The 24,180-nt window shown below is 53.4% G+C and overlaps 2 protein-coding genes across 2 annotated transcripts; one reads left to right on the forward strand and one right to left on the reverse strand.

The window, feature by feature from the left end:
- Positions 1–265: 265 nt before the first annotated feature.
- Positions 266–23,480, reverse strand: LOC128268767 (peroxidase). The gene is made up of 6 exons (XM_053005975.1): positions 23,333–23,480; positions 3,216–3,421; positions 2,775–3,148; positions 1,958–2,708; positions 1,556–1,883; positions 266–1,491 (listed from the first exon to the last, which is right to left on the reverse strand). The coding sequence occupies exons 2-6, from the start codon at positions 3,416–3,418 to the stop codon at positions 1,072–1,074; spliced, it is 2,076 nt and encodes a 691-aa protein (XP_052861935.1). The 5' UTR covers positions 3,419–3,421; positions 23,333–23,480; the 3' UTR covers positions 266–1,071.
- LOC128277305 (uncharacterized) lies at positions 13,340–14,872 on the forward strand. Its single transcript, XM_053015750.1, has 2 exons — positions 13,340–14,197; positions 14,264–14,872. The coding sequence occupies exons 1-2, from the start codon at positions 13,340–13,342 to the stop codon at positions 14,870–14,872; spliced, it is 1,467 nt and encodes a 488-aa protein (XP_052871710.1).
- Positions 23,481–24,180: the final 700 nt, after the last annotated feature.

The following is a 24,180-nucleotide window of genomic DNA, read 5'->3' on the forward strand; positions in this document are numbered from 1 at the left end:
CCGTAACGACACAAGCGATAGGTGATAAGCCTCAAAGAAATGAAATGCCTGGGGTTACACTGAAGCTGTAAATCTTTTTAATGGCTTATTTGATGCTTTAATTCGCCAGCTTCTTATTAAACACGGAATAGTTTTACGAGATATAAGGGTCTCAGTCGAGGCTGTCTCCGAGATCCACCGAGTTCTTTCGGGAGGCACTCGAACAAAAGCCTCGAATGCCCAACTGACCAGTTAATTCCAACACATTTATTTTCTCTCATTAAGTTAGGAAACTTTATTCACAAAACAACATACAGCTAATATAATTTCATCGTTTTTTAAATAACACTACTTCGCTTTACCACTACACTACAAGTAAGGTCAGTAGAGAAGGGAGTGTGATAGGAAGAATGCAACGATGAAGGATGCAATGTAATGGATGATCAACAGATGCTGCCCGGATCCCGGAGGTAACCTACGACGAATGGAGTGGCTCCATCCGATGTGCGGAAGAATCTGGAACTCTGGTCTCTGTCTCTGGATGGACGACGATACTGATCCTCGGGACCAAAGTGAGGTTATGGCAAAACAAAAACAAGAAACGAAACGAAACGCGGGACGAAACGTGTGGTCCGGGATCCGGAGTCCAGGATCTGCTTATCCTTATCTACACACTGGCGATTGAATGTTTGGCGTTTTTTGCCGGCTGATGGAGCTGACCGTGGGGCGGATACCCGAAAAATGGGAGCCGTTTCTCTGCTGCTGCTGCTGCTGTTGCTGCTGGAAGGAATTTCCGCTGGACAAACACTACAGGCTGGGTCAGCAATCGAGCATGGGGTGCGCGTAATGGATGAGTCAATCTCAAAAAGGTGTACAACACAACAACAACAAGAAGCGGTGTCGTCCTCGCTGCTCCAGAGAATCATCCGCAGGAACCGAGGAACGGGCGAAAGGATCATGTGCAAAGATGTTGGTAGGAGGTGACTGGATTGGTGGCAGGGCGGTTGAAAACAGTGGTGCAGAGGGGGAAACTAAACACAACACTCGCTTGGTGCATCTTCTCAGTCCCAGTCGGCTGGCAGACTGGCTGGCTTATTTCTTGTAGTTGTGGTAATAGTGGAACGAGTGAAGGCTGTTATCGTACGACAAGTCCTTCCACAGGGACAGGTCAACCTCCGGGAGCTGCGGGCACGGCACCACCTGGTTGCTGTGCGAGATCCGCAGGAACGCCTTCGGTTGCATCGACGTCACGTGGTTGCCGTTGTCGCAGAACAGACGGGCCATGCTGGCCTTCCGCAGTTCCGCCAGCTGTTCACGCGTGAACGCCACATCCTTATCGCCCCGCTCGTAGAAGTACCGATCGCCGACACGCGTGCGGTAGAACTGCTCGGTCAGGATGCACAGGAAGGTGGGCCCGGCCAGGGCACCGTTGACGTGCGCCTCCAGCGAACCACCGACGGTCAGATCGATGTCGTCGATGCTCGCGTACAGCGACTGCAACTTGGACACGTCCTGCGGGAGAACCAAACCAAGTCAAGCGGGGTCAAGGGCCTTGCGATTGGCTCCTGTCACTTACCTGCGGCGAAATCAGATCCATCAGATCCTCCCAGGTGGAGGCCCGCTTGAAGCCACAGAACTCGCGGTAGTCGTTGTAACCCGCCAGTCCATGGTCCCGGTTGCGCTGTACGTCGATAGCCCGCAGATCACCACCGAACGGACGTCCACGGCGGAACAGGAAGTGCTTAATCTCGGCGTCGAAGTTGGTGTCGGTCAGTTCCTCGGGCTGCGTGGCCAGACCCCGGGTCAGGAAGTCGTAGTTGTCGCCGGCCTCCAGGATCGACGGACGGTTAAACCAGTCACTCAGTCGCAGCGATCCCGTCGGTTTGCGGATCTCCGACACCAAGCTACACAAGTTTAACGGTTAAACCCTCATTTAGTGGCGCTCTCTGCAACCTTCACCCTTCACTCCGCTACTTACTCAAGGCGTCCCTCAATCTGCGAGTGGAAGTACCGGAAGGCGGCGGTGGCGTGCGAGTTCAGCACCGACGGGTCCTGGCTCGGGTCGTAGTCGTTGATGTACTCACCGCCCTTCACGCGGTAGATCAGACGGTTCTTGAGCATGTTCTCCCAGCCCAGGAAGATCGGCAGCCACTCGTAGTAGTTGATGTGCTGGTATTGGGCCGTGTTGATGCGGCGCGCCTCCTGGAACAGCAGCTCGTCGTCCCAGTGTGGATTGTACTTCTGGAGCTGATCCGCGAGCCGGTTGTGTTCGCGCAGCAGCACGATCTGCATGATCGTCAGGCCCGGGTTCTGGTTGACACGCGAATCTCCGGCCAGGTAGCACACCTCATCCGGTGACTCCAGATCACACTCGGCCGTCGAGTTCGGGTTATTCGGGGGCCATTCGTACCCATCACGCTCCACCACCGCCATCCGACCACCGGTGAACGCCCGGAGTCCAGCGTTCTGTTGGTCCGAGTTACCGTACACGAGCGAAAGATCAAGGTATGAGGTCACCGTCGTCAGCTGTTCGGCCGGCTGCGTTGGGTGTGTCGGGGTGCACTGATCCTCCCGGTCGGTCATCGTACGCACAAAATTCATACACTCGGTTGCGGTCTGCGAGTGGGCCGGATCGTGCTCGGGCACCAGGATCGGGTAGCAGGCGCTAGGGGCACGCTCCTTGGCGATCAGTTTGCCCTCATCGGTACAGCAACGGGTTGGGTGTTTCTCTGCGCGAGGCGAAAGTATCAGGGGTCAGTGCCATGAACCTGCCAAAGGATGCATGATCTACTTACTCGACTGGGTTCCGCCGGCCTGCATGCTCATGTCGTGCGTCATGATCTGTCCCCACTGCATGTTGCCGAGGGTGTACTCCGGGTCCGCGATGTCCTGCTCGCCGAACGCGACCAGCGAAACGACTCGTGCGTTGGGCAGCTCCTCCCCAGTGACGGACACCGTCGGCAGCGAGATACCATCACCGTACTTGGGCGTCAGCAGACGTCCGTAGCGACGGTTCGGGGTACCCCAGGTCGGGTTCTGCAGGTTGTTGCAAGACCCATCGAGCGTACGGTAGCGTGACTTGACGCAGGTCGGTGGTGCCGGACACTGGGGCTGCTGGTGGAGCGCACTCAGGAACGGGACGGTGTAGCGGGTCTTGCTGACCAGCGGACTGTCGGTAGAGGCGACACAGTTCGGGGTTAACTACGTGCGCAGGTCTTGACGCGCTTGGTACTTACGCGTAGTGCGGTGCCTCGGCGTGGCTGTAGGCAAGGTGAGTGCTGACCGGTGCGTAGTGGTGGGCTGAGCCTTTGTGCAGCAGCCGTGGCTGGGCCTGGGACGGCTGATCGTGGTGGACCACGCTATAGGAGGTGGCGACGTTCACCGCATCGATCTGGCTGCCGAGGGCGATCAGCGCCGATCCTACCACCAACAGCAACATTATCTACCGAATGCAAGCCGTTACATTAGTTCCTGTGCACAGACCACTGGGTTCGATTTCTTGGGGGTTCTAGACTTTCACACGCCGCCCGACCTTTGCTATCAACAATTGCCCATGCTTAAGAACGCCCCGAGAGCTATGAGAAACATAAATTCGTTTGTTTAGCCCGTTAACCTGTTGGCGGCCTGCCGTCGTGCCGTGTGTGTGTAAATATGTGAACCACTTGGCAAACAGTTGTTGCTATTATTTATGTTGTGCCGTGCCGTTGCACTTAAATGTTGCATGCGCTGGTTGGAATGTGCCGCCCCGAACGCTCGGGAGCCACGAGCCCAGAGTGAGGTAAATTAATAATTCATTGAATGGCCTGCCCACGGTTCTCGGGGGCTTAGGGTGCCTCCGGGGTGTTCCGAGAGACGCCTAGCGCCACCGGTCGCCGTTCAGTCGTCGTGATTTGTTGAGGTAGAGCTTGGCTTGGACTCTGGAAGCGAGAGTACGCGTACGAGCTCGAACGCGTTGGAGGGCGTCCAGTTGAAGGAGTTCATGTTTATTCAATGTCAGCCGGATCGCAGGCCGACCGGACTTGCCACCGGGCGGTTTTAGTCTGCCCGGTTTTTTTTTCTGTTATCAATCACCTGCTCAGACAACGGTGTAATTGGCCCAATCCGGGCCACTTTTCGGATCCCAGTTTCGGGTTAGCCCGGAGGGCAGTAATTATTGGGCTTAGGCAGGATAAGGAAATTAAAAGACGCAATTACTGGGGTGCTGAGTGGGAGGATGTTGGTCATTTGTGGCCACGCTCTCGCGACTTGAAAGGATCAACTTTAATGCACCTGGTGACACCTGGTACCGTAGCGACGGGACAAAGAGCGATGGTGCAACAAGTCACCGTCCGTCACACACACACACACAGGATGACTATCATTTGGGTGGTTAATTGTGTGCGAAATGATTCAATCGAGCCCCCGGACAACAACACAGCCCTAATGTGCGGGAAGGCGACCTTCACCACGAGACACTGGCAAGAACTGCGCCGGGACTTCAATTATTCTCCCCCATTATGGCGGGCGCGGTTACTCGCGTGACTCACGTCCGGCCGGGCCCCCCGTGGTTCTGGGCAACTCATTTGGCAGAAGTTGGCACCCCAACCGAGGTGGCCAAGGCACGAAATAACAGTACTCCGGCTTTGATTGCAGCAGCGTCTAGAAGGACACCCGGCACAGACGTTGGCCTGTGGCCGTCATTAGAGCGTTTGTTTACTCGCCTCTCTGTCACCCCGGGTAACCGGACCCATGATTGATGCCCACGGCCTGCCTTTTTGTCCGGGACCGGACGGGCAGATATGATTGGGCTGTGGTTTTGTGATTAGCCGTTAATCAAGGCACCGTGATGTGCTTCACCCGGCCCGGCCAGTACCCCAACTGTTTGCTATTCAGGAAGAGTTCGGCACTGGCCTTACCTGTACGGCGTACGGTACAAATAAGGCGTGCAGCCCACAAAGCCCACGACGACAAAAGTGCAACTCGCTTCGTGCATAATGCCGTGCGGAGCTCAGAACATTTTATCAGAAGGCGCCCATCAGACTGCTGCTGCCGAGTGCTGCCGAGGCTAACCTCGCTCGACTGGAGCAACGACAACGGCGACGACGGCCACGGAGTTGTCACACTGTTCGGTCGATATGTTCAACCTACATTCGAGCGGTTTCTGGTGGCATTCTGACCGCTCGGCGGCCTGGAGTTGGAATTCCAACCCGAAGTGCTGAACTCTGTACTCTGCAGTCTGCAGAGAACGTGACGTCCGATGATCGCACTGGGAAACAAATTATGTAATACCGGAGCACCCCCCAAAACGAGCCGATCGGGTCTAGTTAGGCCGCCTGATGCTCGGGCTGATGGCTGCGGCCTTCTCGGGATGCTCGGGACGGAGAACCGCGCACTCGACGACAGCAGCAACAATTTATGTTTAAGTTCCCGCTGGCAGAAAAACTGGTTCTCCATTTTATATACACCCGTAACCCCGTCACCGAGGGGGAGCTTAAGGTCCTCGCTGACTTTTCATGCCCGCTTTGCCACACATTGTTCGGCCATAACGTGGTAAATTAATTTGCGAACTAGTAAATCGTGTCGAACCGCGCATTCGCTGCGCTACCGTTCGACACCGAGATCGACCGAGCTTGATCGGGTGGGCTGGCCCAATGCAGCTGCCCACGAGGAAGTCGATAGAGTCATTGGGTGGAAATTGATGTGACGAATTGATGTATGATGTGGCACTATCGTAGCGTCCGCATCGTCCGACCACCATCGTCTCACGGAAGCTGCGTGGCGCGGCAATAAATTTCCAATCAAAGCCTTTCTTACTTTCCGATCCGAACGCCTGGTGGACCTTGGACGCGTTAGATCGCGGTAGGCCGGGTTAGTGGGTGCCTGGTTTTTTGTTTTGTTTCAAAGTAGATGGATAATCCGGAATCTGCATCCCCGAGAGCCGTGCCGTACAAAACGGCAACCAATTAGCCGGGCCTGCAGGGTCCGGACCTTGTCAAGCTGCGAGATCTCTGCGAGGCTACCCTCGGGCGGCCGAACATTCACTAGACGCGCTCTCCGACGACGCGCATGACGAATGGAGACCAGATCTCGATCACGATCGCGGCCTCAGAACGGGGGTGTTCTTCTCGAGTAGCCGGATTTTCTCATCGGATCAGACAGGTGCGGTGATAGAAATGACTGTCTGACTGACTGACTGTCAGCCGGTAATGGACTGCGTGGCGAAGGCGAAGGTCACACCGAACGCGACATCTAGATGGCCAGATCCGGGGCCAGAATCTAGATATCGGTCGAAAAGACAATCGCATTCCGTTGACCGTTGTACTCGGCTCGGCGGATTAGTGTCCGGGCATTTCACTTTCACTATCGGTTTGAACTGTTTTGTGCCATAACCTTCAACTTGTTTGCCGCAACTTGCCATGGAAGGCGCAAACCAGTAACCAGAAACGAGTGCTCCACTTTGGACCAGATGATACCAGACTCGGACGCGGCTACCGGGTTTTTGGGGGTCCTTTCACATTGCGTGTACAGCGCTGGCCACACAGTGGTTAATTCGAAAATTGGGCCATTTTGAAACAAATGTGACCTAAATGTGACCATTAATCTTGTTTGTTTTAGCGGCACATGTCCGGCGGCACATTAAGGCACAATTATTATTATGTGTGTAAGAGGCGGCCCTGTTGGGCTACTTTTCGCTTTCATCGATCCGCGGCCCGTTGACTTTCGCGCATTTGGAAACAAAACTTGTAATGGGCGCTGGGCAACAAGCATTGGGCAACGGCCACAGCCGGGGAGGAGCCGAGGACACTCTCGTTCGAGCGAATTGAAATTTGAAAGTGTATTAATCGCTTCGATCTTTCTGTGCCACCTGCGTGCGCGTTTGGCGGGCAAATGGACCGGGCCGGTTACGTAATGCGCCCACCCGTCGGTCACATCTCGTCAATTCTCGTCCATTTCCCTGCCTTGCGGTGCGAGATAATGACAGCTGAGAGTGATCGCGCTCGGCCGCCGGGGGCAAACCTTCACCACCAGCGTGTAAACGCTCAACCTTGCGGTCGTCGTCGTCGTAGGTGACGACGAGAAGATCCGATCGACTGACCGAGCGGACCGAGTAGAACATAACCGCCGCGGTGCGGTGCCAATTTTCAGTCCAACTTTGTCACGTCCGGCAAACGGTTTTGTGGTCCAAACAGGGCGCTCGGTGATGAAAACGGGCGAACGTGGCCAACCAATATTAATTACCAATTGCCCGCAAGGGGAAAGCACCGATCGGATCGGTGATCGGGTTGAAGTGTAGTCCAATTATCGCATTACACACCGAGCCGTTTGTTCGATACTCTTGATCTGTGGTCGCGCAGAGAAAGAGAACCCTTTTTGACAGCTGCGCCTTGTGTCGGGTGTCGGTTTATGACGCTAATGAGTCAGCGAACAAATCGCTCGATCGGCGCGATCGGACATTCTTGAGAACCATAAGCTCGATCATAAGCACCTCTTGCCGGTTTGGTCTATAATTAACTCGATAATGGTCAGTGTTTATTTCGATCGATCCTTCAAGCGGTCTGCCTTTAAGGTTATGGTTAAACGGGCGCTGATGTAATGATTGTACTTAAAATTGGAATTCTGTGTATTAAGCCCAGCCAGGGGGTCGACGATATGGTAATAATGATGCCCGTGTTGTTTTTTCCTCCCTCATTGTTCGCACTGTTCCTAATTGTTTTGCCCACGGGGCTGATTTGGCGCCCGTCCTGTCCTTGCACCGATCGGTAAGGTCGACGCAATTGCGTAACGATCCGCCAGTGTTAAGTTCAATGGCGTTGGTCGAACAGCAGCAAAAAGACGCTGCTTGACGCTGCTTAAGTGGCAACAAGGCACACTTTTAACAAGATGGCTGACGATCCTTGGGTGCTGCTTGGGCCACAGAAGAATTGGATCCGCATTCATTTCGAACATTTCCCTCGCGTGACGAGCGATCGTTCGGGTCTGGCGAAATCAGGCGGGTGATTCGATAAAACGTGGTTGCATTTTCGGCGCCCGCTGTTGCCTAAGGGCGCATCACGATGCAACCGCCGGGATGTCCGAGCATCGGTCAACAACAATCCGATCCCCCCGGCGGGGTGCCTCCGATCTAGTCCGATCGCCAGAGATTTGCTCCGCCGTTCGATTCGGTGCCGTTTTCCTCACATTTTCACGATCACGAATTTGTTTGCCTTTTCTTTTGTGTGCGGTGCGGTTGTTGCGAATTGAAAGACGTCGATGACCAAACCAGCCGCTCGTGCCCGGTGGCTGGCTGGCGGTGGTGTAACCTTTGCCGGTTGGGGTTACGGAGGCGTTTATGCTCCGTGGTCCCGATGTTTGGTCGATTGACGGTGGGCGCAATTTTATTATTTGCCCTGCACTCGCACCAAAAAATGCGCACCCGGCTCGTCACATCACGAGACCTTGTGCCAGTCCGTCCCGTTACCTGAGTCCGAGCCCGACTATGTTGCCAAATGGACGCACGACGAATTTTGACTCGCATTAACGTCCGCTGTCGGGGTAGTGGGCCCCGCATTTTGGAGAGGTAATTTTTCACCGTCGTACCGAGGGCAATAAAATCGGTTTCATGCATGCGGACCAGCGATCAATATGCTAATGGACAGGTTCTCGATGAAGAACTAAGTGCGCCATTCAGTCACGGGCTCACTGTGTCACGTGTGTTTGATCATAAATCAAACGCTGGTACAACGTGGCGATCGCTGCGGTCGGTGCTGGCACAGCAACCATCACCCTTAATGTCTCCCGTGGGTGGGCAGCATAAAGCATAAATCCTGCCCGCGTTGATTGGAACCGCACCGAATGCGAATGATAACTTTTCAAACAATGCCCGATGCCGATGTCGGATAAATGTCAATCAAATCGGTCCACTTTGAATAATTGCCCACCCATTCGGAGTGTGCAGTTCGCATGCTTCGATCAAGTGCGACCGTGCGACGTGTAAACTTTGGCCACCTGATTGATCGTGATTGATCTCTGCTGCTGCTGCTGTTGCTTTCAAATCAATTACTTCACCAATCATCGATCGGACCGCATCTTCATCGGCACGCCACGCTCTTCATTAAGACATCAGGCCCCCCCGGGCGGCGGCGGATGGCCCACAGATTCTTGGCCCCACCGACCGGTCCCATTAGCCTAACGAAGACGCGATACGGTGCGGTGTCCGCGATAATCATCTTCATAATTGCGCCGATAACCGTCTATGGTCCGGCGGCTGTCCGATCTCGGGCGCTTATGCTTCGCGTCGTGCGCCGATCAAAGCGCCGATCGGTAGCGATTTATTATGCTGTGGCTGCAGTGAAGCTACAAAGAAACCAAATGCACCGATCGATCGATCGGCCTTCGAGGCCACCTGACATTGGCATCACTTCACTCTCGATCACGCTCGATCACTCGATGTGCTTCTCGTTTTTTCTCGTCACATTTTTACTCAATTAATGGATTCGCACCGGTTTTGGAAATTCCTTCCTCTCTTGCCCTGCTGCTCCGAAAAACGGCTTGCGCAAACACATAACGGTGAGTCGGGCAGCATTAACGGAAAAAGGGTGCCTCTTTTGGGATTGGGAAAAATCGCGTCGCAATGTGGCCCCCAATTGTCTTAGCGAGCTCCGGTGAGCTCGACCGAAGAAATGGTGCTAAACGCGTGTTCACGGTGTGTGCAGGTTGGGCAAACCCCCGGGGGGGAGCATAAACAGCATAATTGTCAAAGGCAATCGATGCGTACCGTTGCGCCAGTCGTTGTGACATTTCTACACATGGTTCCACCGTCGCCGTGGTTGACAATTGTGGCGCAAATTTCGGTGAGCTTTGGCAAGCGCTTCAGCTTGCTAATCAAATAAGCGATCGTACTTTCCGATGCGGGGATCTATGTAAAACTGATCGAAAGGAAGTGGCACGGAAAGGCAAACCGGGTCACAAACGGTTCCCGGTGCACTGCTCACCTCAACCGAGCAGTGATTGCGGAAGTCGCCTCAAGTCTCATCAGCCCCCCCCCGGGAATTGGCCACTCGGTGGCATAATCCGTCCAGCCAGTCCACGTAATTGCATCACGTGCGCGCATTTCTATCGCGTCTCCTGGTGCAATGCAAACAAGGCGAGAGTGAAAAGTGAGCATGCACGGTTCTACTACAGTTGCGGAAGCCCCTTTCGGTGGGCTGCGGTGGGAAAAAAGGGCACCCGTAATTGACCGGAGATGAAGCAAAGCCCAAGCCCAACTGCCCCACCAACCAGGAGGTGCCGTTTGTGTGTGCAAACACACGAAAGTTCTCATGCGCCCCAAAAGGAAAGCGACGGCAGCAATCATAACCGTGACAAACGTCGCGTGGCCAACAACTCGGAACCGGGGCCCTTGTTGTGAGAGCAAACATTGTAAAGCATAGAAGCAAAACGGTGTGGCCCACGCACCGCAGGGCGCTTTTTCGGGCGGGATCCTTGAGAGCCACCCCGCTCCGGCAACACACGTGGAACGGCCCGGTACGGTGCACCGACTGAGTGACGAAAGCGAAGGCACAAAAAGCGGGCCATCGCGCAAATGAATGGTAATTGTTTTGTGGTGCACTCGATTTTGAATTTGTGCGAGTCGAGTGCGAGCAGCTGCGATAGGCTGCTGAGAGATTATTGCTCTCGAAGGAAAGGAAAAACAAACAAATGGCCGACGGCAAACATCGAAGCGTCTAAGCTGGCGTTGGTGAGAAATGGTCGCACAGGCCTTGCGTACCGTAATTAATTGGGAGTCACTGTTTTTGCATAATTTTGCACCCGCTTGTGGGGTGGGGGTCAATCAAATGTTTGTGTGAAACGGACCATTCGCCACGGGAATTCCGACCGACACCCGTGAGCGTGAGCAACCCGCGGCGCGGGTTGCGTGTGATAAGAAAATGCTGACGAAATGCTTGCAGCATACCCTGCAATGCGCACACACCATAAGTGAGGTCTACTGTTGTCTAGTAATAATTCAATTTTTGACTTCCAGTAGCCGAGATTGATTGGCTCGATACCGGACGAAACCCGATTCACCGTCGGCGTTGGCCGTACGATTTTAATCGCTTTTTAGCGTAATCATTACCCGAGAGAAAGAGATGCGCGAAGTCTATCATTAGCGTGCTGGGCCGCCGGACATAACGCACGTTTCCGTGTCTCGCATCATCATAACAATAATTATGAACCCGGCACGAAGAACGGGCCATTGCGCGCGCGAAAGCAATTTTTATCTAAATACCGCGGACCGCGCGAGGTGTTTGTTGTTATGTAAGAGCTTTAGTTTGATGCTGCGAGCGACGGTTTGTCGAATGCCGTCCATTTTTGCACCCGTTGAAAGGGCTCCGTTTTAATAAGTTCGCTTCGACCAAATGGCCAACCGGAAGCCTCCAGGCCGTTAGATATGAGGCAAACGCACTCATAATTCGGGGTGGTGGTGAACATCAATCAGCAAAAGAACGGCAAACGGACTCCGGGCGGAACATGGGTGGCCCCGAGCGTGGGGCGGATGGAACCGCTTTGTTTTGGAGGGGTTCCGTTCGCAGCGCAGCATTGAAGTCTTTCGAAGGCCGCTAGTGAAAGGGGCGCGCTTCCTGTGTGGTGCTGCAATTTCGGGTGCCGTTGTTGTCCGTTTCGGTCTTCGGAAATCCTAATCAACCAAACAACCAAGGCAATGTCAAGTGGGTTGCTAAATCAATTAACCATTAACTAGCCTCGCTAAAGTGAGATCGCCTCGGTTCGATTTTACGATCGCCTACCAATTAATCGGCCCCGGGGTGACCTCTGTCAGGTTCGTGCCGTGTCCGTTACGCGGCCACGGCCCCCCCGGGGGGCGGCCTAGGCGCTGTTCGCTCGGTAACCGATCACTTCCTTCACGGCAAAACAGAGTGTAATATCCGCTTGCTTCGAGCCCCGAATCGTATTGGTTCGGGCCGCATTTTTCGTCACGGTTCACCAGCCGGTCTAACGATTGTGGCTAGCATTTTTGACGGAATTTTTTCTATTTGTTCAACACAAAAACACGAGGCGTGGATTGTTTCTAATCACCCATTATAGCGTGCGGCCGATTGAGAACCCGATCGAGATTGATGATCGATCAATTTGCTTGCTAAAAGCGGTTGTCAGGAAGCAATGCAAAAACCCAAGAAACCTGGCGATCGGCGGCATACTATCGGTTTTCGAAGACAGCTCATTAGCGTCCAAGCCGACAGGCGAGATCGGTTCCCACAAACAATGTATGTGTCAGTCGGTGGCGACTTTTTGAAAGGCCACATACAATCCAACAACATCTGTCAATCAAACGTGCTGCCGTGTTGCCAATTGTTCAGAGAGTGATGGCGATCGCGCGCGCGCGCTCACACAGTGTCGTTGTCATCGTGGATTATGCTTTTCTCCATCATCATCCTGTTGATGCACCGGGCGACGGAGAAAAAGGCTGTCCGACTGTCGGACTCTCAGTCCCGTCCATTCCATCAATCGGTGAACGGTGTGACACAATTTTAATTCGAACCACTATCACTTTCGCGCGCGATGGCGATCGCGAAGTGCCCACGATGACTTGCACGATCGGTGAGCGTGAAATGCAAATTTGCACTCCTCCGCCGACGTATCGGGCGTCCTTGTGAACCTGAGCGTTACGGGCCACCACCCTTTGTTGCTGCTCTCTTCCTGGACATTAATTTCTCTCATTTGATGCATGGTGCATTGGTCAGGTCCAGCCGCCACTTGACCTCCGTAATGGCTGCTCGGAAAATGGATGCAATTTTGTTTCGACCTCGCCAGGAATCCGGACCATTCCGGCAATTGGAAATGCGGATCAATAAAACCCTTGCGCTGCAAACGCGGGCTACCGACAAAGCCACGCGTTGTATAATTGCTCGAATCTTAGTGGGGGGCTTTCATTTTTATGCCCCATTTTGTCGGCGAGAGGAAAAAGGGCCACTGTTTTCCACCGCACACGTCACAAATCTTTCCATTTGTGCGGCTCTAATTGCACTCGGCGTAAAGTGCGACTCTGAACACGGGGGAATGAAAAATCGTATTCACTGCGATCGGCGGCCCCGCGCTCAGTGATGAATGCGCTATCGTAAACGCAAAATGGGGCAAACATTAGCGAACGAAAGAGAGCGAGAGACAGCAACGAAAATGGAACACCATGAAGGGGGGTAATTAAAATAAAATTCATAACCGAGGCAAGCGCTGGCTAATGTTGGTGACATAAAAAAAGAAAATTGCCATCGAAGTAGCCTTCGATTGGTGACGGCGACAAATGCTGAAGGCTCGTGAAGTGTGCGGTGCAGTCTAATTCTTGTGTGTCTACTGCTGGGTGGTTACGAAATTTTAAATTTTGCCCCGTTTTTCTCCGCTTCGTAAAATGGCGTACATTTTTATGCTCGAGCTGATCGTGGAAGATTTGGAACTGTTCGGTGCACAAGGCGAGGGCGGCCCACGCCGTTCGTCGGAAGGCCGAGCGGTCGGGGAATTGTGCGTTCGGGTGGAACTGAAAGGGCTAGCACGGTTGGAGGTTTGTGAGAAGGATTTCGGGTCTGCCCTGGCCCTGGCGCCCGGTCCGAAGATGGGCGAAAACTGTCTGTTCGTGTGCGATCCGACCCGGGTGCTTGAAGGGGCCGGCTTCACGGTGGCGGCGTACGAAAAGTGTTGCGAAGGACTCGGTAAGAAGCTGCTCGGAAGTTGCTCCGGAGTGCACGGAGAGATACTGAAGAATTTGGCAAAGTCCTACGAGGGTAAGCGTGGCTCGAAAGTCCCGTCGAGCGAATCGATCCGATCGAACGGAGCGGCCAAGAGAGAGACCGTGTCGCAAACCCTCAAAGAGATGTACCCGTTGAAAGCGGTGGACGACGTAACGACGGTGATTGGCTACGCGGTGCTCACCCTCCGGTTGTCCTGCCTGGGGAGCTCCATCAACCAGAAGGTGCTGCTCGCCGAGCAGAACGATCGGTCGGTGGCGTGCCTCAAGCAGAACGACGAACTGATCGTGAAGTGCGTAAATCTCGGGCAGGACGAGCTGCAGGATCAGCTGGTTGGGCCACAGACAAGCTTGGCGACCGTTACACCGGTGTGCGAGGAGCAACCACCCGACCAACCTCCGTACGATGAGTACGCGGCTCAGCTGAACGGAAACTCGATTTGCATCCGGATCGAGCGGGACGCCAACATTGCCATCTGCTTGGACGGGGAACAGGACTCGACAGGATGCACCAAGGGGTGCTGGGTAAGCCGCTCGATTGCATCGATGTCCTTTCTAGCATAATGGTTTCTGATTCCTTCCGTCCACTAGACTTCACTGACGCTCCCGGAAGGGATCTACGGTTTGAAGGAGGAGTACGTGCAACAACAAGCGAACGGCTGCAATCTGCCGATCGTCCGCGGTACCCTCAAGTATCCGGCGTACCACTGGTCGGGTGACTTCATGCTGGGCAAGCAACGAACCCCGGTTACGATCGAGGACTTTCGGCGGAAACCGGACCAAACACGGACAGTCGGACTGCAGGCCGGCTCGGAAGGACCGCAAGGCTTGAAGCCCAATCTTGGAGGAATCGAGTTCGGCCACAAAACTCAAGACGACCAAACGCCGTTCGATGTGTTTACGTTCAAGTTTGGCAAAAACAAACGATCACCGAACGGGCGTAACCAGATCGAGATTGAGCTGCGCACACCGAAAGCCCCTTGGCGGGAACCGTGCCCCAAGGTGACCCGTGGTGCGCAGGTCCTGGAAGATGAGTTCGAACCGGTCGCCGTCGATGGTAAAAATCCCGCGCTGAAGCCACCGGAACCTAGCTCGGCTCGACCCAGTGCTGGTGGCGGTGGCGGCGATGGAAAGGCGAAAGGCAAAGGAAAAGCGAAGGCGGCACCGGTGGCAGCTGTCAAGAAAGGCAAAAAGAAGTGATTACCGTGTTCGAGGCCATGTTTCTTTTGCACCGCGGCCCCCCACGTGGCCACGTTCCGAACCGATTACTTAATCCTGGTGTGTTTAATGAAGCGGTTTGGTTGTTGTGCGTGGCGACTCGAAATCTGCGGGCGTGCGACTCCGGAACAGCGGCCGGCGGCCTGAGTAATAAATCGGAGAAAGTTTGTGTGTGATCTGTGTGTTTCCGCAGCATAACCGGCCACGAGACGAGACGTGTCTTGGTCCGATCTGAATATGCTTCATTGCCACCGGCACCGGGGGTTGTGTTTTCGTCCCGGGGCCAATCGGAGCATTATGCAATCCACGGCGCGTATGACCGGCGTGTGATCGGAAGTATTGGTCACATTGCCTCAGCAGCATTATGATGCCAACATTATTAAGTCATTCTGTATGCCGATGGCCGCCCAATTCAAAGTTTGCCGGCTGTTGCCAAAACATTCAATTTAGTCCACGATGATACACCACCTTTTTGATGGCGACGGGATCCTAAACGAGTGAATTATGAAAAGAATCACGGTTTCACGGTGTCCGCCCGTCCGTGTTCATCACTAGCCGTGGCGTTAAATGGGCCATAAGTGGGTCGAAACCGTAAATACATCATCGTTCGTTGTGATCATCGCCGGCGCGCCCGCTTGAGAGAGAGACAGAAAAATCCAACAACCAAATCGAAAGACTTAATTAGCCTCAATTTAGGACACAACGGACAGTCGGCAAACAGGGGGGTGGGGCAGATAGGCGGCGGATTCATCATATACGCACGCCCGAGAGGCTGACCATTCTATTTTCTTATGCTGCCAAACTGTGTTTTTATGCGGTTACGCCATTGCGACTTCCAAAATGCAATAATTACACTGTGCAAATTGATTATGTTCACATGCCGGGGGTTCGCGAGTTACGTACCGCGCCGTGCGTGGCGTTTCTGTTTGTGTTTTCGAATCATTTTGTTTTTGAAAGTATAACCTTACGTTGAAAGTAGCAGCTAAATCGATGATTACGATTTTGATACGAATCACATTAAGAGTGAATTTTTTGTTAAGCCACTAAGCGAGCCTTTGGTGCTGCCGGAACTTATGTCCCCTGTGCCAAACAAAACAGATCCGATCACACACGTCGCCCATTAGTCGCCCGGTGACTCAATTACGGTCCGCCACGCGTTCGGACCACTCTCAATCACTTCGGAAGTATCCTCCGATCGGGGCCTTATGCACCGAGTGCAGTGCGCGTTAGATTCCGCGTGACTCAGGTGCATAGCAAACACTGTGTGCATGTCGGCACCGGGCCCCACATAATCTCCCGTGGCCGGGCCCGGGACCGGGGAAAAGAAAAGCCGCCTGTCAATTGCATAATAGCCGACTAACCGCCGCTGCCGCTTCGGCGGTAGCGGCCGGTGGCGTGCCTCAAAATCAAGGTTCCCCGGGTGCTTTTACTTTCCCGCACCGCGAAAGATAATCAATTTGCGAAGCGGAATAATTTGCTTTTCTTTCCCCAGCGAGGGCCGAGTGCGGCCCGCACGGAACGAAGCCGACCGATCCGCCGGGCGAGGTTCGTCGCTTACCGTGGCGTTGAAGTCTTTGGTACGTTTGGCGTAGTGGCGCTACGGCCCTTTCGGGTGGGAATTTCCTTGGACGCCCGCGTGCCATGAGCGCACACTTTTATGACCGGAATTTGATTGAAAAGGTCTTCCGGCGTACCATTCGCGAATCATCCGTGCGCGTTTCGGAGTGAAGGATGGTACCAAATACCAGCTTTACTGTGCTACTGTGAATGTCATGACCGTGCACCGTGCAAGGCTCGGCGCGTGTATCGGGCGGCCCATCACGGAAACCGAATTATGGTACCCGCGTGACACGGCGGGAGATCGATTGAGACCGTTTCAAGGTGCGCCGACAGAAGATGAGTGCGCGCTTCGAAGGAACCTAGGCTCGGTTCGCCTTCGATTGCTTTGCCGCTCGTTTAGGATTTGGGCCGTTGGCGGTGTTGCGGTTTTTGTTTTGTAAATGCTTTTCTTGTGTTGTGTTTTTTGTTGCTGCTCTCACCAAGCAGCTGGGCCTGGGACCGATTGGGTCGAGGTCGTGTGAAAGTGTTTGCTTATGTTGCCTGCTACTGCGCCAGTGCGTGCCGCTTGGCATTGAAGCTAATTAGCCCGCCGATGTTGGCCACTGCTCTACGTGTGTGTCGGTCGGTTTGAAGGAGAAACATTCTAGGCCTCCGGGTCGTTGCGGCTTTTGTGTGTGCTTAGCAATTGTCCGTTGAAGAGCATTGTTCCGGTGCAAGAAAAGACTCCACGCCCGATGGGTTGCGAGGCCTGCCGTTGAGTAGCTCGCATTCGATTGAATTGTTTTATCAATTTTATCACCCGGGTGGGCCTCCCGGGGGGCTCAATAAAACCGGTGCCATAAACAGAGAAATTCGGTTGCGATCGGTAAAAGCCACCGAAACCACTTAACAATTCATAAACGAAACGAAAGTAACATCGAAACGTTTTTTTTTCTGCTGCCGATGAGATGAGATTTCTTTTAATCGAATGATCATCAAAGTGAATGGCCAGCCGGGGGGGGCGGCTTATCGGCAATCAGAAACTGCCGAGTGGAGTGGAAACGCTGCGAAGACCCCACGGACAACGGGCTCCCCTGATGATGCTCCAAATTAAATTACAACCTATTGCTTAAAGCTCTAACAAACCAACCGGATCGACGTAACTCATCCCCATGCCACGACGACACGGCGATAGAGATACCCCTTTATCAGAAGGCGCGACCCGCGGCCGGGTCGATGAAAAATGTATGAAACGTAACGAAGAGAGTGTCCACCAACGAGGCGGGGTGGCCAATTGGAGCGAAACGTACGGGGCTCTCCGAGGTCCGAAACAAGAGATGGAATCGCACATCGTAAGTGGCGCAAAATTCGCTGAAAAATGTATAAGCCAATAAATCGTGTCGGAGACTCGACGGCCGGTGGCGGTTGCGTCGTGAAAGTATTTTTTTCTCCTTCCTCACGCCTCGGCACGAGCGTGGCGGGCGGGCGGGCGGAAAGCCACATGTCAATCATGTCAAATGGTGAAAAATTGCCCACATCAATCGTTGAGCCGGGTCGCCGGGAGAGACGCCGGGACACCGAAGCGCGCGGACGGAACGCCCACCTGTGCGTTGATTAGTGCGCGAGCGGCACGTCAGATGGCGGTGGGCCACTCATTAAAATAACCTTTTTCGGGTGTTTGCGTAACGGTAGGTCCAGGCGGCCCCGGAGTCAGCCGGAGAAAGAACAGAACCCACCCCGGGGCCCACTAATCAATCACCGTCGTCACCGCCGGTGCGGCACTTGCTTAAGACGTCACTTTTTGAATTCTTTTATGAGTCTAATTGCGCGCGTGAACTGGTTGGTGTGGCCACGGTGCCACGTGGCCGGCAGCTCCGCGTGTGGTTTGAGCAATCGCACCGTCCGGGCCTCGCTCATAAGGCACGTCTCGTTGGGGCTTCGTGTGAACGCGCCCGCTTCTTGGGCCGGGCTCCGTATTTTTTTCCTCCTGTCCACGCTGTGTCAGACTATTGTCAGTTGATTTTTCGAAATCTCCCGCCGCCGTGTGGTGACAGCGTAGATCCTTCGTTAAGCGAATCGATCGCAGCCAGCGCCCCGGAGGTCCGCGGGCCAATTGTTGCGCGTGTTAATTATTGGCCATTGGCTACGACCCGTTTCTTGCCGACCGGGTGGCGGCGGCCGACGCGGTGTCGCGCAATCCTCATTCCATCAACCGAGTGTCATCGAGCGGGCCGAGTGCGGCCTGCCCTGCGCGAGAAAAGGAATTCTTGAAATGTCTGCGCATTTAAACGGAATCAGCCGTTGCGCTCTGCAGTGCGGTGCTGGTCCTGGTGATGGCGAACGGAGTTCTGTCTCACACGCCTACTTAGTACTGGTTTTGGATGGAGTTACGTCACCACGACACAATTAGAGTGTCGCGGTCGATCTGGTGACCGATTGTCTCATGGGACGGGACCCGAAAAGGAACGGGACGCCGGACAATCTCCTCCGAAAGCGCGAGCCCAATCTAATCGGAGCTATCGGGGTATTTCGGTCCCGGGACTCGAATTCTCCAGCTCTCTGCCGCGCGGGTCCGGGTCTAATTGGCAAGGTGGCCGGTTCGTTCGCCCGGTATTTAATCTTTAAAAGCTCGAATTAAATATGGAATTATTCGATTAGCAGCACGGAATGTGCCTGACTAGTGAGACCCCTCCACACTAATTAACTCCGGACCGACCCGGCCCGGCCCTCGGGGTTCATTAGTGGCCGTTCAAATTAAGTTAGTATGAAAATGTGTTGGAATTGTTTCCACATTCCGGGAGCGCGTGGGGTCGCGGGAGCGATTACGAAAGCGCACGTCACGCAGTGCGTCCAAAAATCGATGAAAATGACAGTTCACTCTCACTTCGCCGCCGTTCGCTCCAGAGACCGACTGCCGAAGGAGGCGTTCGGTGCGTTCATCCAAGGCTAACTGAGATGTTTCATCTTCTACAACAGCAGCAGCCTCTGATAGCGACACCGCACCTGAGTTTCAATCTGAGTTTCAATTAACTTGGCCGGGTTGGCTGGGTCCAAGTTTGGCGTTGGTCCCGGTGTGGCAACCTACACCACCACCAGAGGGAATAATGTTGTCACCGGGGTGGTTCCACTTAATCAGTTCGGCCACTGAGCAGAACAAATCCGCGTCCGCGTGTTGCGAATAGTTCACATCCTTTCGGGCTTTTCGGAGGCTCGGCTCAGGCCATTTGCGTCCACAACACCGGTGGGCCAAATCTGCATCGATCTAAGCGGCTCCGATCGCACAGCTGCGCACAGACTTTACCGATACCGGTCGTTCGCTAAAGGACCCCGCTGGGTTACCAAAGCAGCCCCTGGGAGTCAATTTATTAAATGTGTCATTAGACTTTCATTAAATTCTCCTCGAACGTTTACACGGCAGCCGCACCACGGCAGAGTCGGTGATTTAATGTGACGTTTGTATCGGGGTGGGAAGTTGCTGAACCCATCAATCTCGCTGTGTTCCGTGCCCAGAGCCAGCATAGAAAAAAAAAATACTACGCATAGGTTCATTACTCCATAGGGCCCTCGTTACAGAAGACTCACTTTTCAAATCTCCATGCTCCATGATTATGGCGAACAAATCATAGACCGCGCGAGCTTCGGTGAAGCTTCCACTCACTTCGTGATGGGAATTGAAAAATTGACATCCACCTCCATTCACGGCCCGGCGGCGGCGGTGGGTGGGTGGGTAGAAGCATCATGCCCACCGACCGGGTCTTGCGCTCCAGTTTCTGAGCCGTGCCGTCTGGTGCGCCTTTTTGGAGATGCGAAAGTTCGACTTTGCATTGGGGCCACTGCACTTTTTACATAACATCTGCGATGGCGTTTTGCAGCATCAGCTCGGCGCGATGTGTGGTAATTAAAATGCGCATTTCGGCTTGCCTCACACTGTGGTGATGCAAATTTCTAGCGTTTCGAGGAAGCAAATGCGGGCGCGTTTTTAGCGTTATAAAACCCTGGATGAAAATCCCACCACAAAGAAGTCCCGAATCACGGGGATTTCTGGGGGTCCCGCTATCTGAAGGACACTTTGCACAGTGGTGCTTGTGTTGCATAAACACAGAACCACAGCCATCGATTAATTTATGCTCTTTCGCAACCTCAGACCCTGCCGGGACCGATATTAATTATGGTTTTCGCTTTTTTTGGCGTGCACTCCATCAAGTTCAAAGTCATGCTGCTTGTTTTGGTCGTAAAACAGGCTCTCAGGTCAAACCCTGAAGCTATCGCCCGATCGGATCGCCGACCACTTGGCGTTTCTTCCGCTCGTCCGCGTTTCCTTTTATGCAAAGGATCGCCCGCGGTCACGCGGGCCTCGGTGTTTTCGGTTTTGACTGACATATTTGGGTTAAAATTTGAATTAATAAAAAACAACTCGAACCCGAGCGCCAATCTCCCGGGCCCGGTCTCGCGCCGGACCCGTTCAACTTAATGGAGCATGTGTTTTATTTTTGTTTCACCCCTCGGGTCACCCCGGCCTCGGAGGTTGACCACCACAGCATCGTTTATGTTTTCCTTCAGGTCGAACGGCATTTTTGCGTTGACCCTGCCACTGCGTTGGCCGAGCTGAGTGCGTGTCTGATGGTCGGGGGTTTTTATGGCCAAAACTAGTGAACCAGGTCGGGGAATCGAGCGGACAAAGAGGTCACAGAACCTCGGTTGTTGCACGGAACAGGACAGGCTTTGAGAAGGGGCCAATAAAGCCAAAAAGAACGTTGGAGGAATATTGTGGACCGATTGGTGCCTGAAGGCACTTGTTCTCGTGCCCGGTACGGGATCCTTATTTCGTCAGGCGGTGGAATTCTCAGAGCCTTGGACACAGCGTTAAGCGCGCAGGGTGATGCAAGTGAAAGCGATCGAAAACGTGGTGCGTATGTCCTTCACCGACTCCAAGGGATCCAAGGACGCTTCGTGGTATTAGTGCACTATGTGAGCCACAGAGACAAACCGTTTGTGTTGCGGACAGGCGGACACCGTGGACAGTTGAAAGCCCGCCGTACGAAACCTTGATATTTCGCCCCAAAAATACCCACCATTGGGAAAGGCGCACCAAACCGGTTACGCCCGCGGAAGAAAAACCTATCACTTGAAGACACTGGAGAAACCTTGAACGGTGGACCGGTTCCTGTTCCTGATTCTGGCTAGTGTCCCGTGACTCATGCACCGTTCTCAACCGAAAGCTGCTTTTGGGGAGGCCTCCGATAAGAAGCCACAAAGGTCACACGCAAATGTGAAAAACCAAACTTGACAAAAACCCATCTCGGGGGGGAAGTACCCGGCAGGAGCCCCACTGGGTCATTAAAGCGATGATATAATTTTTCTCGCACCTCTCGGTGTGGCCACCCGCAATGAGGTGGGTCGGGTTTGCGTGCGCGTTCCGGCAAGCCGATCGCGCCAGACATCTCACGTACTTGCGTGTGCGTGATTACATGACAAGTTTGTCGGTTTCCGAGACGCGCTGTCTGCCGATCATCGTTAGCCATCAGCTGGCGGCCGGCGCACGAATCCGGTCCGCGCAAGAGGTTTCACTTTTACGCTCCGCGCCTCGGAGTCGCATCGGAAATCCGGTGTCGTGTTGAAGCGCTGGGTGACAACCGTGGGGCTGGGTATCTTCGGCGGACAGGACGGACGAGTGGATGGGTGGAGAGCTTTCCCGTTTCCGTGCGACGTTAACTAGTTTTTAGTGCAGCAGAAGGACACGGTCGGCAGCCCTTTACTTCCGGTTTGGCCGAAAGATTTTCATTCGAAAAAAAATCCACGACTAAGAGTGTGAAGTACTTTCAAGTGTTTGAATCGCGTGCCAAACGAGTTGTTTTGATGATTTTTCTTCTTATTTGGCGCTACAACTGCTGCGTCTTGGCCTGCACCAGAGACAATGTTAATATCTCTGGTGCTATTCGTAACGGATCATTTTACGGGCCGGGTTGTTAGCTCCGCGCAGGTATCGCCTTGTTTTGATGCACTCGGTTCAACAACCATTGTGACAGACAACAACAATTTGATTAGTAAACTGTAGGGATCATTAATCTTTAATATGCAATTGTAAAATATCTTCTAAATGCGTTTCTTATAGAATGTTAGTAGTCTTGGCACTAACTTTTAAGCACAATTAAATTGATAACATTTTTTTACCGGCTAGCCGTCCATCTGAGATGCCTTGGCGAAATGAAAATTTATTAAAAAAAAATTCTCCACATCAAGGTCCGCAGAAAGGGTGAAAGAATGTTCCACGAACTCAATGCGCCTCACTTTTTTCCTTCAAACTTTTACTTTCGCTTCGCCCACAACCAGCGGACAGTGCGGCAAATAAATTTTTAAACGCAGCCAGTTAGCAGCTACGATTGCTACGATGTCCTAAACCAATCAAACTTAGTTAAGGATATTCCTCTTCCAAAGTGCATCCATCCAGTCTCTAAAGGACCAATTTTTTCGTCAAATTTCAAACGATGCCATGCGAATGGCTCAAAAGGTTGCAAAATAATCGAACCAGGTCTGAGAACTTTTTGACCTCACTGCGTTCTGCATGGAACTTCCTTCTCGGAGTGCACTGGCTGCCAGGTCACAGTCGGCGGCACTGGCAACTCCCAAAGTGTGTTAGTGGCGCGCACGGAAAACTTGTTCTTGGCGCATTTTGGGGCAAGTTCTTGGCATTCCATCGAATCTGCTAACCGCAAAGTAGGTTCCTTGCTGCCGACTGTTTGCTGGTTCTTTGACACACTTCGCGTACTACCCACCCTCGGTTCTATTCACACTACCGATTCAGTTCTTGGTTCGCCACACAAACTCGCCAACGCCAACCTCTCTTTGGCTTGGTTCACACTTTAACAGTCATTTGCACAATCGAACAATTAACTTATCGCTCACCTTATCGCTCGTATGCGTTGCAGCGCTCGATAACACTCTCTCTCTCTCTCTCTTTTTCTCTCTAGCACGACAGGATCACGACCAGGAACAGGGCGCGGACCGAAGGATACCAGAAACAACACACACACACACACACGCTCAGGCTCAGGTGGTCTCAGCACACTCCGAGGTCCAGTGCGTGCCAAGGAGGACTGCCAAGATCGAACTGTGACCAGAGTGGATCCGCTTGCTCCGTTTTATACGTGCACCAGTTATACCAGTGCGCGGCCTCCGCCCCCCAGCTCACAGACCCCATGCCCCCGCTCACGATCGCTCATTCAAAAATCGCAAACCCCTTGACGGGCACCGTGCCGTTGGCCGTTACCATAAAACTCCGACCGGACGCGGTCGCGATCCGAGCCCGAACGAAAACGAGAGTAACCGATCGCCGTCGTCGGGTGCCATAAAATTATGTTCGCGCGCGGGCCAGACGATCGGTTAGACGACGATCGCGCAACGGAAGCCGACGGAAAAACCCGGCGAGACGGTGTGCGCCCCCACCGGCGAGAGGGAGAGCGAGTGAAAACGAGAGCGGAGCGGAGGAAATGATTATTGTTGTGTCGGCGGCTCGAATTGTTCGGCTCGCGATCAGAGAGAGGCCGCATCGTGAGGGAGCTTTCTACTCTTCGAAATTCGAAAAGGAAGTTCTTATCAGCAATCGGCTTGAGGCAGGTTGTCTTCCCAAGATGAGCTAAGGATCTTTTTGCATTGAAAGTTAGTGGAAAGTTACAGAAACTGAATGATAAGATAAGATGAAAAAGATTAAACAATCAGTTACTAAATTGAATAAGCAGTTTGGCATTCAATTT

Source organism: Anopheles cruzii, chromosome 2 (assembly GCF_943734635.1).
Source record: "Anopheles cruzii chromosome 2, idAnoCruzAS_RS32_06, whole genome shotgun sequence".
Taxonomy (NCBI): Eukaryota; Metazoa; Arthropoda; class Insecta; order Diptera; family Culicidae; genus Anopheles; species Anopheles cruzii.

Coding starts and splice junctions, on each gene's coding strand:
- LOC128268767 (XM_053005975.1), bottom strand. CDS start 3,418: ATGTTGCTGTTGGTGGTAGGATCGGCGCTGATCGCCCTCGGCAGCCAG. Junction 3,149..3,215: donor GCCGAGGCACCGCACTACGC/GTAAGTACCAAG, acceptor CTCTACCGACAG/TCCGCTGGTCAGCAAGACCC. Junction 2,709..2,774: donor GGCCGGCGGAACCCAGTCGA/GTAAGTAGATCA, acceptor CGCCTCGCGCAG/AGAAACACCCAACCCGTTGC.
- LOC128277305 (XM_053015750.1), top strand. CDS start 13,340: ATGGCGTACATTTTTATGCTCGAGCTGATCGTGGAAGATTTGGAACTG. Junction 14,198..14,263: donor GATGCACCAAGGGGTGCTGG/GTAAGCCGCTCG, acceptor TCCGTCCACTAG/ACTTCACTGACGCTCCCGGA.